This window comes from Phyllobates terribilis, unplaced genomic scaffold, assembly GCF_046119375.1.
Source record: "Phyllobates terribilis strain yellow unplaced genomic scaffold, ASM4611937v1 Scaffold_3__8_contigs__length_932513732, whole genome shotgun sequence".
Lineage (NCBI taxonomy): Eukaryota > Metazoa > Chordata > Amphibia > Anura > Dendrobatidae > Phyllobates > Phyllobates terribilis.
This window is the reverse complement of record NW_027362763.1, coordinates 398,137,103-398,153,843: the sequence shown is the minus strand read 5'-3', so window position 1 is coordinate 398,153,843 and position 16,741 is coordinate 398,137,103. Positions and strand designations below refer to the sequence as shown.

The window sequence follows — 16,741 nt, the reverse complement described above, 5'->3', positions numbered from 1 at the left end:
TGTAATCGTCATAAAGCCCTCCATACAGTATATTGGGCCCCACACCCCTCCAGTCATGATGATGGCCCCAACATAACCATCCACACTGTATAATGGCACCCACTAGCCCCCCAAACAGTATAATGTCCCCCACCCAGCCTTCCAAACAGCATACTAGCCCCTACACAACCCTCTACACAGCATGATGGAACTCACAAAAACCTTCACACTGTATAATTGCTTGTATACAGTATAATGGCCCCACATAGCCCTTTAAACAGTATAATGGCCCCACATAGCCCTTTAAACAGTATAATGGTCTCCACATAGCCCTGCAAACAGTATAATAACCCCCACGTAGTCCTGCAAACAGTGCAATGGTCCCCGCATAGTCCTGCAAACAGTATAATGGCCACCATATAGTCCTCCATACAGAATAATGGGCCCCAAATTGTCCTCCATACAGAATAATGGGCCCCACATAGTCCTCCATACAGAATAATGGGCCCCACATAGTCCTCCATACAGAATAATGGGCCCCACATAGTCCTCCATACACAATAATGAGCCCCACACAATCCTGCAATCAGTATAATGGGCCCCACACAGTCCTGAAAACAGTATAATGTCCCCCCTACCTAAACCTGCAAACAGTACAACGGCCACTTCACATAGACCTGCAAACAGAATAACAGCCCCCATATAGCCCTGCAAACATTATAATGGCCCCACATAGCCTTCCAAATAGTATAATGGCTTCAATATATCCCTCCAAATAGTATAATGACCCCCACAATAGTATAATGGGCCCCACATAGTCTTCCATACAGTATAATGGGGCCCACATATTCCTCCATACAGTATTATGGATCCCACATATTCCTCCATATAGTATAATGGGCCCCATATAGTCCTCCATACAGAATAATGGGCCCACATAGTCCTCCATACAGAATAATGGGACCCACATAGTCCTCCATACTGAATAATGGGCCCCACATAGTCCTCCATACAGAATAATGGGCCCCACATAGTCCTCCATACAGAATAATGGGCCCCACATAGTCCTCCATACAGAATAATGGGCCCCACATAGTCCTCCATACAGAATAATGGGCCCCACATAGTCCTCCATACAGAATAATGGGCCCCACATAGTCCTCCATACACAATAATGAGCCCCACACAATCCTGCAATCAGTATAATGGGCCCCACACAGTCCTGCAAACAGTATAATGTCCCCCCTACCTAAACCTGCAAACAGTACAACGGCCACTTCACATAGACCTGCAAACAGAATAACAGCCCCCATATAGCCCTGCAAACATTATAATGGCCCCACATAGCCTTCCAAATAGTATAATGGCTTCAATATAGCCCTCCAAATAGTATAATGACCCCCACAATAGTATAATGGGCCCCACATAGTCTTCCATACAGTATAATGGGGCCCACATATTCCTCCATACAGTATTATGGATCCCACATATTCCTCCATATAGTATAATGGGCCCCATATATTCCTCCATACAGTTTAATGGGACCCAGGTAGTCCTCTATATAGTATTATGGCCTCCATGCAGTCCTCCATATAGTATTATGGGCCCTGAATAGTCCTCCATACAGTATTATGGGCCCCACATAGTCCTACATGCAGTATAATGAGACCCACATAGTCCTACATACAGTAAAATGGGTCCCACATAGTCCCCCATACAGTATTATGGGCCTCATATAGTCCTCCATACTGTATGATGGGCCCCATATAGTCCTCCATATGGTATTATGTGCCCCAAATAGCCCGCCATACAGTATTATGGGCCCCATATAGTCCTCCATACAATATTTTGGCCCCATATAGTCTTCCATACATTATTATAGATACCATATAGTCCTACATACAGTATTATGGGCCCCATGTAGTCCTCCATACATGATTATGTATCCCATATAGTTCATCATACAGTATTATGGGTCCTATATAGTCCTCCATATATTATTATGGGCCCCATATAGTCCTCCATAAATTATTATAGCCTCCATATAGTACTGCATACTGTATCATGGGTCCCATGTAGTTCTCCATACAGTATTATGAACCCCACATTAAAAATAAATAAATACTTACCTTTCCCCGTTCCCCGTTGCTCCGGTCTCTGCAGAGCATCTTTTGACCCTCTACACTGCTCGGCACAGAGGACGCGCTGTAGTGATGTCACCGTGCCCTCTGCGCTGAGATGTCACAGAGCTTAGACGCAGAGGGGGAATGATGGGAGACGGAGCGTCAGCTTATGGCTCGCTCTCCCATCATTGTTTTTAACTGTATCGGCATCCGGGACCAATATACAGTTCATAGTAGCATGCTGGGAGGGTCCCAGTGCCAGCGACTCAAGGGACGCCCGACTCACGGGCCCCATGGCGGTCGCGTGGTCTGCTGCCACTGGTGGTACGCCACTGTCTCAATGAGCCATTACAGAGTTTAAGATTCATGGATTTTGAGCAATACTTCCATTAGGGACCATTCAGACAAGTGTATAGTCAGTGTGCTGACAGCACACTGACCCAATAATAACCGGTGTGACTGTACAAACTGGCAATTTCTCATACCAATGGTTCAAGTGGAAAAAAAATCAATACATGGGCCAAGCTAGTGCATGACAACATCAAGCAGCTGCACACAGAGAGAAGGTTTCCAGCTCCAGTTAATACGAAAATCATTTTATTGATACTTCAAAAATGTTAAAAAAGTTGACAGTCTAATCCAACGGCAAAGAACATTCAATGCATGAGAATGTATAGGAGACAAAAAGTCATCAATGTTAGGACATCGTGCAACGGGTTTCGAATGCAGCCTGGGCGTTTTTTGTCTCAGCTTTGTAAAAATTTGTGCCTGTTCATGTGAATATGGTTCGCAGAAATCATCTGCTTCCAGTTGGAACAATACTATTTAGATTACTAAAACTGATTTTCAGTTGCAGTAATATTTCACAACAAATCTGGCACTTTTGAATTCACCCATACAAGATGCTTATACATAATCTAACATTCACATCATTTTTATTCACCAAATTCACATGGGACCCCATTAGACTGAAGACAAAACAACTACAACAAACACAATAAAAAGGTTTTCCAGATTTAGAGAAACAAAATGGATAATGAAACGCAACTTTCTAAAATACTTCAATGGCATTTTACGCAGGGCTGTGGAGTCGGAGTCGTGGAGTCGGAGCCCATTTTGGACTCCTAAAATATATAATAAATTGGGTACAGTAGTTCAATGCAGTTTGTGGGGAATATTTTTTCATAAGAATTTGGGAAAGTTATGAAATGTCCTATAAATGTCTGTCCTATTCCTGATCTAAGACTTTTAGCTTAGATTTATCACTTAAACATGAGCCATGTATGAGGGAGTCGGAGTCATCGAATCGGAGTCGGTGTCATGGAAATTGAGGAGTCGGAGGTTTGGCTTACCGACTCCACAGCCCTGATTTTACGAGTAGTGTCACACTATAGGTTGCATGGATTTAAAGAGGACCTGTTAGCAGGATTTTAGACTCTAAAGAGAATCTGGCAGCAGGTTTTTGTTACAGGTGTAACAGATATCTGGCAAAGGAGCTGTCAGTCCAGCAGGAGGAGTCAGCACTGGGCAAAGAATAGAGCTGGAGTGACAGAGGTTCTAGATCTACAGTAGCTCTAAAGCCACATTTGCACATCAATTCAAACTGATTTCTCAGTAACAGAAGAACGTACGGGAAATGTATAGGTATTGCTGGGCTGATCTTTGAAAGAGCTACAGGTGCACATAAATAACTTAGGTAGGGTACGAAATCCTGCTGACAGATTCCTTTTCAATAAAATACACATACAAACATTGTGCAGGAAATGTCTGGATTATAGATGCCAAAACACAGTACATGAAAATTAAAGAAAACTTTCCACATTTTAAAAGATTTATCTTTTGACCAAACTAACTTTTTATATGGGCCATCTATGTGCTTGTACAAGTTAATCATGTCTCTTAGATGTCTCTTCTCAAGTCTAAATGTAATTATTTTAATCTGCTGCATAACTAAGATCCTCCATGCCCCTTATAAGCTTTGTGGCTCTTTGTACCTTTTCTACCTCCAGGACATCCTTTCCTGTGAACTGGTGCCCAGAACTGAACTGCATATTCCAGATGGGGTCGCACCAATGCTTTATAAAGTGGGAGTATTACGTCCCCGTCCCACGAGTCCATGCCTCGCTTAATACATGACAATATGGTGATGATTTGTGAAGGACTAAAAGAGGCTTATTGAATTCTAACACCTGATTGTTTTGTTCCTCGATAAGTCTCTACCAGAGATTTCTGCCAATTACTTACGCACCACTCTCCATTGGCTATTGAAAATCCAGTCTGAGCTGTGCATCCATATGTATTGGGAAGTTGGGTGAGATAGATGTTGCCAGACTGAGTGTAATAAATTCTAATGCTGATTTCTCAGTAATGGAGGAACGGACTGGCCATGTTATGGTATTGCTGGACTTGTCTCTGAAAGAACTACAATTGCATAGAATCCTAGAATGTTAGAGTTGGAAGGGACCTCCAGGGTCATCTGGTCCAGCCCCCTTCTCAATGCAGGATTCACTAAACCATCTCAGACAGATATCTGTCCAGCCTCTGTTTGAAGACTTCCATTGAAGGTGAACTCACCACCTCTCGTGGCAGCCTGTTCCATTCATTGATCACCCTCACGGTCAAAAAAAATATCTAATCTGTATCTTCTCCCATTCTGTTTCATCCCTTTGCTTTTAGTCTTTCTTTGTGCAAATGAGAATAAAGCTGATCCCTTTAGTGTGACGTCCCTTCAGATATTTGTAGACAGCTATTAAGTCTCCTCTTAGTCTTCTCTTCTGCAAGCTAATCAGTCCCAAATCCTCTAACCGTTCCTCATAGGACTTTGTTTGCAGACCGGTCACCATTTTGGTCGCTCTTCTCAGAACTTGCTCCAGTTTCTTCATGTCTTTTTTAAGATGTGGTGCCCAGAACTGGACACAGCATTCCAGATGAGGTCTGACCTCATTGGAAACTATAAATAGTTTGGTGGGGGTCTATGCACCTGGACCCTAATAATCAAACTTTTTAAGATTCAGTTCACATCTCCCTTAGGAATGCCGTTTGCCTGTTCCAATATAGGGACAGATAGAATTTATACAGGTAATGTTTTCTTATTCATGTAAATGGCTACTGTAATGCCGCATTGCCCTGAAATGCCTGGTTGGCTGTTTCTTCACCCAGCAAAATTATCTTTTTTTCAGTGGGTGCAGGTAATTAGGGTGGAGCCATTCTAAAAGGGGATGTTTTCAATGAAGCAACCACTTTAATATACTAATAATATAAAGAGAGTTATACTTGGAATAATAACCTCGGCCCCCACCGGCTATTAGGTGAAACTGCGGAATGGGTGTTTAATACATAAATACTTAAAACGCGCTTTATGGGCTCATTTACCTTCTACATTTCTGAAATGAGGCTTCATAAATATACTGTGAAGTTTGACCCACTTTGGGAGTCAAGAGTCATTGTCAACTATGATAAATAGCCGGCAGTACCGAGCTTTGCATATGCGTCCTTTTTTAATACTAGTGACAGGACTACCTGTGGGTATTCGGTTTCAGCAAAAACATGGCAATCCATCAACGTTCTAGGTATTCGCTGAACGGAAAAGGTATTTATTAAAGCCTAATTAAAAGATAGTACACAAGGAAAAAGCAGTGCAGATGTAGAGGAGAGCCACAAATAACATTCTGCAATCTAGCAATGAGTTGTGGGAGGTGACACTCGGCTCTGCTACATCTGTATAATGAAGCCATGGTGGACATCATTTTTTGGAGGCCACTTCTGCTCTATAGGGCCAACTCAATTATAAGGGTGAGAAAACAGACACCCAAGGAAGGCAGATATTACATGACCAGGCTGGGCACAATTAATCCAACATCGCTGCCTTTACGGCTCAATTGCTGCAGCTCCATTACAGGATGTAATGTGACAAAGAGGACATCATACACTAGGCAACCAATGCCGACCAATGCAGGTCTGAAAGGACACAGACAAATAGGTGAATAGTACAAATAGTACCGGGAAATATTCTCAGTCATTACTTTTCTCCCTTCTAGAAAAAATTCTTAGGCCACGGCCCCACTATCAGTATTCAATCAGTATTTTTTCTCAGGAGTGGAAGCCAAAACCAGCTGAGGAACAATCAGAGAAAAGGTATAATAGAAACAAGTCACCAATTCTGCATTTATCACCCACTCCTGGTTTTGTCTCCCACTCCTGAGAAATAATACTGACTGAATACTGATAGTGGGGCCGTGGCCTTATTCTGTTACTCTTTCATGAGGTTGAGCACTGTGGATGCTCAACTTTTCTCATAAAGTTCCTCTAATGACAAACTTAACCCAGTTGCTGCCCTGCGACTCCACTGCAATCAACTCAAAACAGTGAAGGAACCTGGCATCAAAAGTCCAATTCTCCTGCAGCGCCACTGCTGGAGAAATTAAGTATTCCGCAATTCCCTATGAAGTCAATTGGCAGTTCATCTAATAAAAGGACGAAACAGATACTCAAGAGCAGGGGTCACCAACCTGTGGCTCTGGAACTACATGTGGCTCATGGGCCAGTGATGGACCTGCCAGCTTGGTCCATAGATGTAAAATACAGGAGATGATTGAAATTCGATGCGCTAGTATGGTGGCAATACAGAATGGGATAAGGTGGGAATTTCTAAATGTCATTATACCGACTTGATATTATTTCTGTGGTGACACTTTGGTTATGATTATACCAATAATGGAGGCTCTGGGTGTCACTACTGAGGGGCCTTTCGATGTAGCTCGAAGCCCTCTCTGAGAGCTGAACCTGGTTCTCCAGGTAAGAAAGGCTTGGGACCACTGCTCTAGATGATGAAACAGCCTTTGAATGCTGATAAACCCATAGGTACCTATGTGTTGGGATGTCAAATAATAACATTTAACCAGAGAGCATCTGCCTGCTGCATCTGATGGACATGGAAAACTGAAATGTTCAATAATGTATAATAACTCTTTAAAATTATGTTGCCATTCCCATCGCACCCAGCATTATTGCTATGTGGCACATTCTGGGAAAACAAAAACAGCCTTTTGAAAGAGAATTTCTTCCAAGACACTAGCTTAGTTCTGGACAGGCAGAGACGTACCAGACAGTCATACATTCAAGAGTATCTATAATGAGTGACCAAGAACTCTTGAAGGATCAACTGCCCTCTTTAAATATGTGAAGAAAACCTGCCTGAAAACAAGCGCCCAAAATTCTGAAGATACATTTATACAGCTGCATTCAAATTTAAAGGGAATCTGTCACAACCAAAACTGAAAATGAACTAAACTATTTAGACATTCATACGGAACTTAGCAAGCATGATAATCACACTTGTACTATAGATTTTAGTAATTCAGTTTTATATAAAAGAAGTTTACCAGATATATATATAAATGGCTTCAATGAAACATTGGTGTGGTCAAGGGTTTGGTGCACTGTTTCACCCTCTTAGATAGCACCCTTTGCCTCTCTTCAGGAGCCAAGAGCACACACAGCGTTAGTGTGTGAAGGGGCCGAGTTGTCATTGTCCTGTCCTGTGTGTGGTGTCCGCTTGCTGCACATAGGATCATAAAGCAGTGGGCGGTCAATGCTGACAAAAGAGGAAGATGAGAATGTGCACAATGTCAGTGTATGAATGTCATCATGTGCCTCTCATAGTGCATGTCATCATGTGCCTGTCATAGTGCACATCATCATGTGCCTCTCATAGTGCACGTCATCATGTGCCTCTCATAGTGCATGCCATCATGTGCCTCCCATCGTGTATGCCATCAATGCCTCTAATAGTGCATGACATCATGTCCCTCTCACAGTGAATGTTATCATGTGCCTCTCACAGTGCACATCATCATGCCTCTCTCATAGTGCACACCATCACATCCCTCTCATAGTGCATGCCATCACGCCTCTCTCATAGTACATGCCATCATGTGCCTCTCATAGTGCATGCCATAATGTGCCTCTCATAGTGCATGCCATCACGTCCCTGTCATAGTGCATGTCATCATGTCCCTCTCATAGTGCATGTCATCATGTCCCTCTCATAGTGCACGCCATCACGTCCCTCGTAGTGCATGCCATCATGTGCCTCTCATAGTGCATGTCATCATGTGCCTCTCATAGTGCATGCCATCATGTCCCTCTCATAGTTCATGTCATCATGTCCCTCTCATAGTGCATGCCATCATGTGCCTCTCATAGTGCATGCCATCATGTGCCTCCCATAGTGCATGCCATCATGTGCCTCTCATAGTGCATGTCACCATGTCCCTCTCGTAGTGAATGTCATCATGTGCCTCTCGTAGTGAAAGTCATCATTTGCCTCTCATAGTGCATGCCATCCTGTCCCTCTCATAGTGCATGTCATCATGTGCCTCTTATAGTGCACAGGGCTGTGGAGTCGGAGTCGGAGCCCATTTTGGTGGAGTCAGAGTCGGTATAAATGGACCGACTCCGACTCCTAAAATACAGAATAAATTAGGTACAGTATTTCAATGTAGTTTGTGGGGAATATTTTTTTCATAAGAATATGGGAAAGTTATGAAATGTCTTGTAAATGTCTGTCCTATTCCTGATCTAAGGGTCTAGACTTTTAGATGAGATGAATTTGTGCTACAGTAAATTTATCACTTAAACATGAGCCATGTATGAGGGAGTCGGAGTCGTAGGTTTGGCTTACCGATTCCACAGCCCTGATAGTGCATGCCATCATGTCCCTCTCATAGTGCACGCCATCATGTCCCTCTTATAGTTGCTCGCCGAAAGGGTTAATGAGGCATAGTGCACGTCATCACGTCCCTCTCATAGTGCACATCATCATGTCCCTCTCATAGTGCATGTCATCACATCCCTCTCATAGTGCACGTCATCATGTCCCTAACATAGTGCACATCATCACGTCCCTCTCATAGTGCATGTCATCACGTCCCTCTCATAGTGCACGCCATCACGTCCCTCTCATAGTGCACGCCATCACGTCCCTCTCATAGTGCACGTCATCATGTCCCTAACATAGTGCACATCCTCAAGTCCCTCTCATAGTGCACATCATCACGTCCCTCTCATAGTGCACGTCATCAAGTCCCTCTCATAGTGCACGTCATAATGTCCCTCTCATAGTGCACGTCCTCAAGTCCCTCTCATAGTGCACATCATCACGTCCCTCTCCTAGTGCATGTCATCACGTCCCTCTCATAGTGCACGTCATCATGTCCCTAACATAGTGCACGTCATCACGTCCCTCTCATAGTGCATGTCATCACGTCCCTCTCATAGTGCACGTCATCACGTCCCTCTCATAGTGCATGTCATCACGTCCCTCTCATAGTGCACGTCATCACGTCCCTCTCATAGTGCATGTCATCACGTCCCTCTCATAGTGCACATCATCATGTCCCTCTCATAGTGCATGTCATCACGTCCCTCTCATAGTGCACGTCATCATGTCCCTAACATAGTGCACGTCATCACGTCCCTCTCATAGTGCACGTCATCACGTCCCTCTCATAGAGCACGTCATCATGTCCCTAACATAGTGCATGTCATCACGTCCCTCTCATAGTGCATGTCATCACGTCCCTCTCATAGTGCATGTCATCACGTCCCTCTCATAGTGCACGTCATCACGTCCCTCTCATAGTGCACGTCATCATGTCCCTCTCATAGTGCACGTCATCACGTCCCTCTCATAGTGCACGCCATCACGTCCCTCTCATAGTGCATGTCATCACGTCCCTCTCATAGTGCATGTCATCACGTCCCTCTCATAGTGCACGTCATCATGTCCCTAACATAGTGCACGTCATCACGTCCCTCTCATAGTGCATGTCATCACGTCCCTCTCATAGTGCACGTCATCACGTCCCTCTCATAGTGCATGTCATCACGTCCCTCTCATAGTGCACGTCATCACGTCCCTCTCATAGTGCATGTCATCACGTCCCTCTCATAGTGCACTTCATCATGGCCCTCTCATAGTGCATGTCATCACATCCCTCTCATAGTGCACATCATCATGTCCCTCTCATAGTGCATGTCATCACGTCCCTCTCATAGTGCACGTCATCATGTCCCTAACATAGTGCACGTCATCACGTCCCTCTCATAGTGCACGTCATCACGTCCCTCTCATAGAGCACGTCATCACGTCCCCCTCATAGTGCACGTCATCATGTCCCTAACATAGTGCATGTCATCACGTCCCTCTCATAGTGCATGTCATCACGTCCCTCTCATAGTGCATGTCATCATGTCCCTCTCATAGTGCACGTCATCACGTCCCTCTCATAGTGCACGCCATCACGTCCCTCTCATAGTGCATGTCATCACGTCCCTCTCATAGTGCACGTCATCACGTCCCTCTCATAGTGCACGTCATCACGTCCCTCTCATAGTGCACGTCATCACGTCCCTCTCATAGTGCACGTCATCATGTCCCTAACATAGTGCATGTCATCACGTCCCTCTCATAGTGCATGTCATCACGTCCCTCTCATAGTGCACGTCATCACGTCCCTCTCATAGTGCACGCCATCACGTCCCTCTCATAGTGCATGTCATCACGTCCCTCTCATAGTGCATGTCATCACGTCCCTCTCATAGTGCACGTCATCATGTCCCTAACATAGTGCATGTCATCACGTCCCTCTCATAGTGCATGTCATCACGTCCCTCTCATAGTGCACGTCATCACGTCCCTCTCATAGTGCATGTCATCACGTCCCTCTCATAGTGCACATCATCATGTCCCTCTCATAGTGCATGTCATCACGTCCCTAACATAGTGCACGTCATCACGTCCCTCTCATAGTGCACGTCATCACGTCCCTCTCATAGTGCACGTCATCACGTCCCTCTCGTAGTGCACGTCATCATGTCCCTCTCATAGTGCACGTCATCACGTCCCTCTCATAGTGCACATCATCATGTCCCTAACATAGTGCATGTCATCACGTCCCTCTCATAGTGCACGTCATCACGTCCCTAACATAGTGCACGTCATCACGTCCCTCTCATAGTGCACGTCATCACGTCCCTCTCATAGTGCACGTCATCACGTCCCTCTCGTAGTGCATGTCATCATGTCCCTCTCATAGTTGCTCGCCGAAAGGGTTAATGAGGCATACTCGATCATCACTAGTAATAACTGTGGAACGCTTCAACGGATCCCAGTGATTCTGAGAGACTGTTTTCTCGTGACATATTGTACTTCATGATACTGGTAAAATTTGTTCGATAGGACGTGTGCTAAATTGTGAAAATATCGGAAATTTGGCAGAAATGTAAAAAATGTAGAAATTTTCACATTTTAATTCTTATGCCCTTACACCAGAGAGTTATGTCACGCAAAATAGTTAATAAATAACATTTCCCACATGTCTACTTTACATCAGCACAATTTTTGAAACATAATATATATTTTTTAGGAAGTTAGAAGGGTTAAAGATGATCAGCGATTTCTAATTTTTCCAACAAAATTTACAAAACAATTACTTTTAGGGACTCCATCACATTTGAAGTGATTTTGAGGGACCTATATGACAGAAAATACCCAAAAGTGATACCAGTATAAAAACTGCATCCCTCAAAGTCCTCAAAACCACATTCAAAAAGTTTATTAACCCTTCTGATGCTTCAAAGGAATTAATGCAATACGGAAGCGAAAAATTAACATTTAACTTTTTTTTCACAAAAATTTTACTTCAGCCCCAATTTTTTTATTTTCACAAGGGTGACAGGAGAAAATGGACCCCAAAATATGTTGTGCAATTTCTCCTGAGTACGCCGATAACCTTTATGTGGGGGAAAACTACTGTTTGGAAGCATGGCAGTGCTTTGAAGAAGAAGAGTACCATTTGACTTTTTAAAAGCAAAAATGTCTGGAATCGAGAGTGGACGCCATGTCACGTCTGGAGAGCCCCTGATGTGCCTAAACAGTGGAAATCCCCTATAAGTGACCGCATTTGGGAAAGTAGACCCTTCAAGGAATGTATCTAGATGTCTGGTGAGCACCTTGAACCCCCAGGTGCTTCACTGACATTTACAACGTAGAGCCATGAAAATTTAAAAAGAAAAAAACATTTTTCCCACAACAATGTTCTTTAAACCGCACATATTTTGATTTTCACAAGGATAGCAGGAGAAAATGCACCATAAAATTTGTTGTGCAATGTTTCCTGAGTACACGAATTCCCCATATGTGGTCGAAAACTACTTTTGAGGCACAGTGCAAAGCTCAGAAGGGAAGAAGCGCCATATTGGAGTCCAGATTTTACCCCTGAGGTGCCAGAACAGCAAAAAAAAAACATAAGTGACGTCACTTTACAAACTACACTTCTCAATGAATTCATCTAGGGGTGCAATGAGCATGTTGACACCACATGTGCCTCACAGTAATTTATAACATTGAGCAGTGAAGAAAGAATAATTACATTTTTACCGCTAAAATGTTGTTGTAGCTGCAAATTTTTAATTTTTATAAGGGATAATGGGAAAAAATGGACCTCTCAGCTTGTTGTGCAATTTCTCCTGAATGCGCCAATAATACACTACATGTAATTGGGAACTACTTTTGAGACACAGTGCAAAGCTCAGAAGGAAAGGAGCGCCAAATTATAGTGCAGATTTTACTGTTATGGTTTGCGGGTGCCATCAACTATTGGGAAGCCCCTGAGGTGCCAGAACATCAGAACCCTCCATAAGTGACCCCATTTTACAAAGTACACCTCTCAATTAATTAACCACAGGTGTGTCACAGAACCTTACACCATTGGCAGTGAAGAAAAAATGATTACATTTTTACCACAAAAATTTTGTTTTAGCCCCAGATTTTACATTTTTACATGGGGAATGAGTAAAAATGGCACCAAAATTTGTCACACCATTTTCACCAGCATTATATTTTTGCTGGGCACCAGCTTGGTGATTATTTATTCTACATGTTTTGTTCACATAGTGCTGTTTTATGGTATATTATTTTTTACTGTTTTGTAAGCAGTGACTGATTTAATTCATCACGAGAAAGATTAACCATAATTTTAACAAAGAGAAATTGGAAATATCCCATATGTGGCTGTACAGTACTGCTTCGCCACACGGTGAGACTCCGGAGGAATGGAGCGTTACTTGCCTCCTGGAGCGCAGATTTTCCTAGAATAGTTTGTGGACTCCATATTCACAGCCCTTAAGTGCTAGAAGAGCAGAATACAACCCTCAAGAGACCCCATTCTGGAAATGATACCCCTTTAGGAATTTATCTAAAGGTGTAGTGTTGATTTGATTCCATGGGTGTTTTCCAGATGCAAGCAGCAGTGGATGTTGCGGAGTGAAAATTGCAAATCTGCTATTCTAGTGCCCATACATTGTAGTGCCCATACATTGTAGTGCCCATTCAGTACATTATGTCCAGCACGTGCTTCTGGAGACACGCATCCGTAAATTAGGCGGGCTCTGAAATGCCTAACATGTGGACACTAAATGTGGTTTATGCACTGTGGGGCTCAGAATGGAGGGGGGCATTTGGATTTGGGAATGCAGAGTTCGCTAGATTTATTTTGACTGGTGAGGAGCCATAGCGCTTTTCCAGAGCCTTTGCGCTACCAGTAACGTGGAAGTCCCTATATTTCCATTGACAGATGACGGACCTGAGTGGGGACTTGCTTTATTTGGGGATTTTACATAAGATTGTGGATCACATTTATCCTGCGCTCTATCTACACTGAGCACTTATATCGGGGTTTCCATCTAAATCTCCGAATGACATGATTCAGATGAAACCCCTGAAAGATCCATTCATTATGAGGCAGCCGAGTTACTCTGGACTCCGTCTGGCCGCTGTTCAGCGGTGTCCTTCTTTTCAGAGGTGCACAAAACTGTGGCTGACCGCACTTTTATGCACGCCTAAAAAGACGGACACGGCCGGATCACAGCCAGACTGCGTCCACAGTGTCTCCATCTGCCTCATTATAGTGAATCTTCCGCTGGGGGTTCCATCTGAATCACGTATTTCAGAGATTTACATGGAAACCCCGGTGTAAGCACTCAGCGTAGAATAAATGTGACCCGAGCCTTACTGCGATTTTTGGGAGGCAGAATGAACAAATCAATCGCAGGTCAAGAATTGGTTTTATCTTTTATGGCATTCCTCATGCATTATAAGTGACGACTTTATTCTTCGGGTCTGTGCAATTACAGGAATACCAGATATATATAGTTTTTTGTTTGTTTTTATTTGGCTGCTGTCACACACTAACAAATGCTTTTTTTTTTAGAGCTATAATTTTTCCATATTTCGGCAGACAGTCATGTGGGGGTTTGTTTTTTGCGGAACGAGTTGACGCTTATTTTGGTACTATTTTCGGGCACATGACACTTTTTGATTGCCTTCTATTCTGATTTTTGGGAAGCAGAATGAACAAAAAAACAGCAATTTAGGAATAGTTTTTTTGGGGGGGATGGGTTTATGTCATTTCGCATGTGGTAAAATTGATAAGGCAGCTTTATTCTGCGGGTCAGTATGATTACAGCGTTACCACATTTATGTAATTTTTTCATGTTTTGGCGCTATTACATAAAAACTATTTTATAGAAAAAAAATATTTTGAATAGCTGTATTCTTAGAGCTATAACGTTTAATTTTTTACACTGATGGAGCTGTATGGCGGCTTGTTTTTTGCAGGACAAGATGACGTTTTCAGCAATACCATTTTTATTCACATTCAACTTTTTGATCATGTTTTATTCGACTTTTTTTCCCAGCGGTATGATAAAAACCCTACTTTGCCTTTTTTTTTATGGCGTTCACGGAAGGGTTTAACTAGTGTAACAGTTTTATAGATTGGGTCATTCCAGAGGCAATACCAAATATGTGTATTTTTTTTACATAAAAATGTAGTTATAGGTGTAATATCTATTTTTTTTATTAATATTACTTTGCAAAAAAGCTTTTGAATATCTTTACAATTTTTTTTTACTTTTTTACTCAGTCCCTCTATGGGACTGCATAAGCATTGCAATGCATTATACATGTACAGAAGCATCTTAAACCATGCTCTGAGCATGGTCTAAGAGGATTTCCGTAGCTTGGTGACCCGAGTGTTGTCATGATGACCTTGAGCACAGAGACCAAAGGTAACCCTGAAGGAGCTCCAGAGTTCCCAGAAGAGACTGGAGTATCTGTCCATACGACCACAATAAACCATACACTCCATAGAGGTGGACTCTTCCAAGTGGGCAGAAAAAAGCCTTTACTTACACACAAAAATTGTAAGGTTCATTTTCAGTTTGCCAAAAGACATGTGGGACAGTTCCCAAATGTATGGAGGAAAGTGCTTTGGTCAGAGGAGACCAAAATTGAACTGTTTGGCCACCATGGTAAACACAACGTCTGGCACCAATCCAACACAGCTCCTCACCCCAAGAACACCATCCCCACAGTGAAACATGGTGATGGTGGCATCATGCTGTGAGGATGTTTTTCAGCAGCAGGGACAGGGAAATGGTCCAAGTCAAGGGAAAGATGGATGGTGCGAAATACAAGGATATTCTTGAGCAAAACAAGTTTCAGCCTGTCAAAGATTTGAGACTGGGACGGAGGTTCACCTTCCAACAAGACAATGACCCAAATCATACTGCTAAAGCAACACTCGAGTGGTTTAAGGGGAAACATGTTAATGTTTTGGAGTGGCCTAATCAAAGCCCAGACCTTAATCCAATTGAGAATCTGTATGAAGATTGCTGTTCACCAGAGGAAACCAGCTAACTTGAAGGAACTGGAGCAGTTTTGCCTTGAGGAACGGGCAAAAAATCTCAGTGACAAGATGTGTGAAATACTCTTAGACCTATCCAAAGTGACTTGCAGCTATAATTGCCACAAAAGGAGGTTCTACAAAGTACTGACCTTAGGGGGGTGAATAGTTATGCACACTGAAGTTTTCAGTAATTTTGTCCTATTTGTTGTTTGCTTCACAAGAAAAAGAAAACTGTGAAATTCCAGGTTGTGAAGTAGCAAAACACGAAAATTGCCAAGGGGAGTTAATACTTTCACAAGCCACTGTATTGTAAGGCAGGAACATTTGTCGCTTGTAAAATGAATTTCCTTCTGGAAAAAAGTCACTATTTATCAGTTCTCTAAGTATAAAGCCTCATCTCCTTTATTTCTTTTAGGTGACAAATTAAAAGTTCCTTATTTTGTATATTAACACTAGCTATTTATATCCCTTTTCATAAAAAGAACAGCTGTAGCTTTCTCCTATAAATATAGGTTACCTGACAGAAGCCATTTACAATGCAAATTACATCTAATATAATTTACTGAAGGAGTGATTGAAGAGCAGCGACACTGCGATTGTCAAAACTACACAATAACACAACCCACGCATTTGGCACCATAACGTCTCAAAAAATATTCCAACATTGTATCATACACAAGATGAAAGAAAGAAAAGATTCTAACCACTTTGTCCTCCTGTGGGAAAGCATCCAAGAAAGCAGAATATAAAAAGAGAGGGAAAAAAAGAAAATTAATGGTAAGCAGGTATTAATAAGCAAAATTAAAAAGGTCAAGGTTAAATTAAATTAAAGCTTTCAAGAAAGTGCATCATTACTTAACTGAAGAAGAATCATATTAGGTGTATTAC

The 16,741-nt window shown here is 42.6% G+C and overlaps 1 protein-coding gene across 23 annotated transcripts in view; it reads right to left on the bottom strand.

The window, feature by feature from the left end:
- Window positions 1-16,741, bottom strand: part of RIMS1 (regulating synaptic membrane exocytosis 1) — a 469,599-nt gene that overhangs the window by 369,549 nt on the left and 83,309 nt on the right. For 20 of the 23 annotated variants that reach the window (XM_073675541.1, XM_073675542.1, XM_073675546.1 and 17 more), the window contains exon 3: window positions 16,558-16,569. The exons of the other annotated variants lie outside the window; for them this stretch is intronic. In XM_073675541.1, the coding sequence (XP_073531642.1) occupies window positions 16,558-16,569 (12 nt within the window). The remainder of the gene's footprint in view (window positions 1-16,557; window positions 16,570-16,741) is intronic. 23 annotated transcript variants of the gene reach the window in all.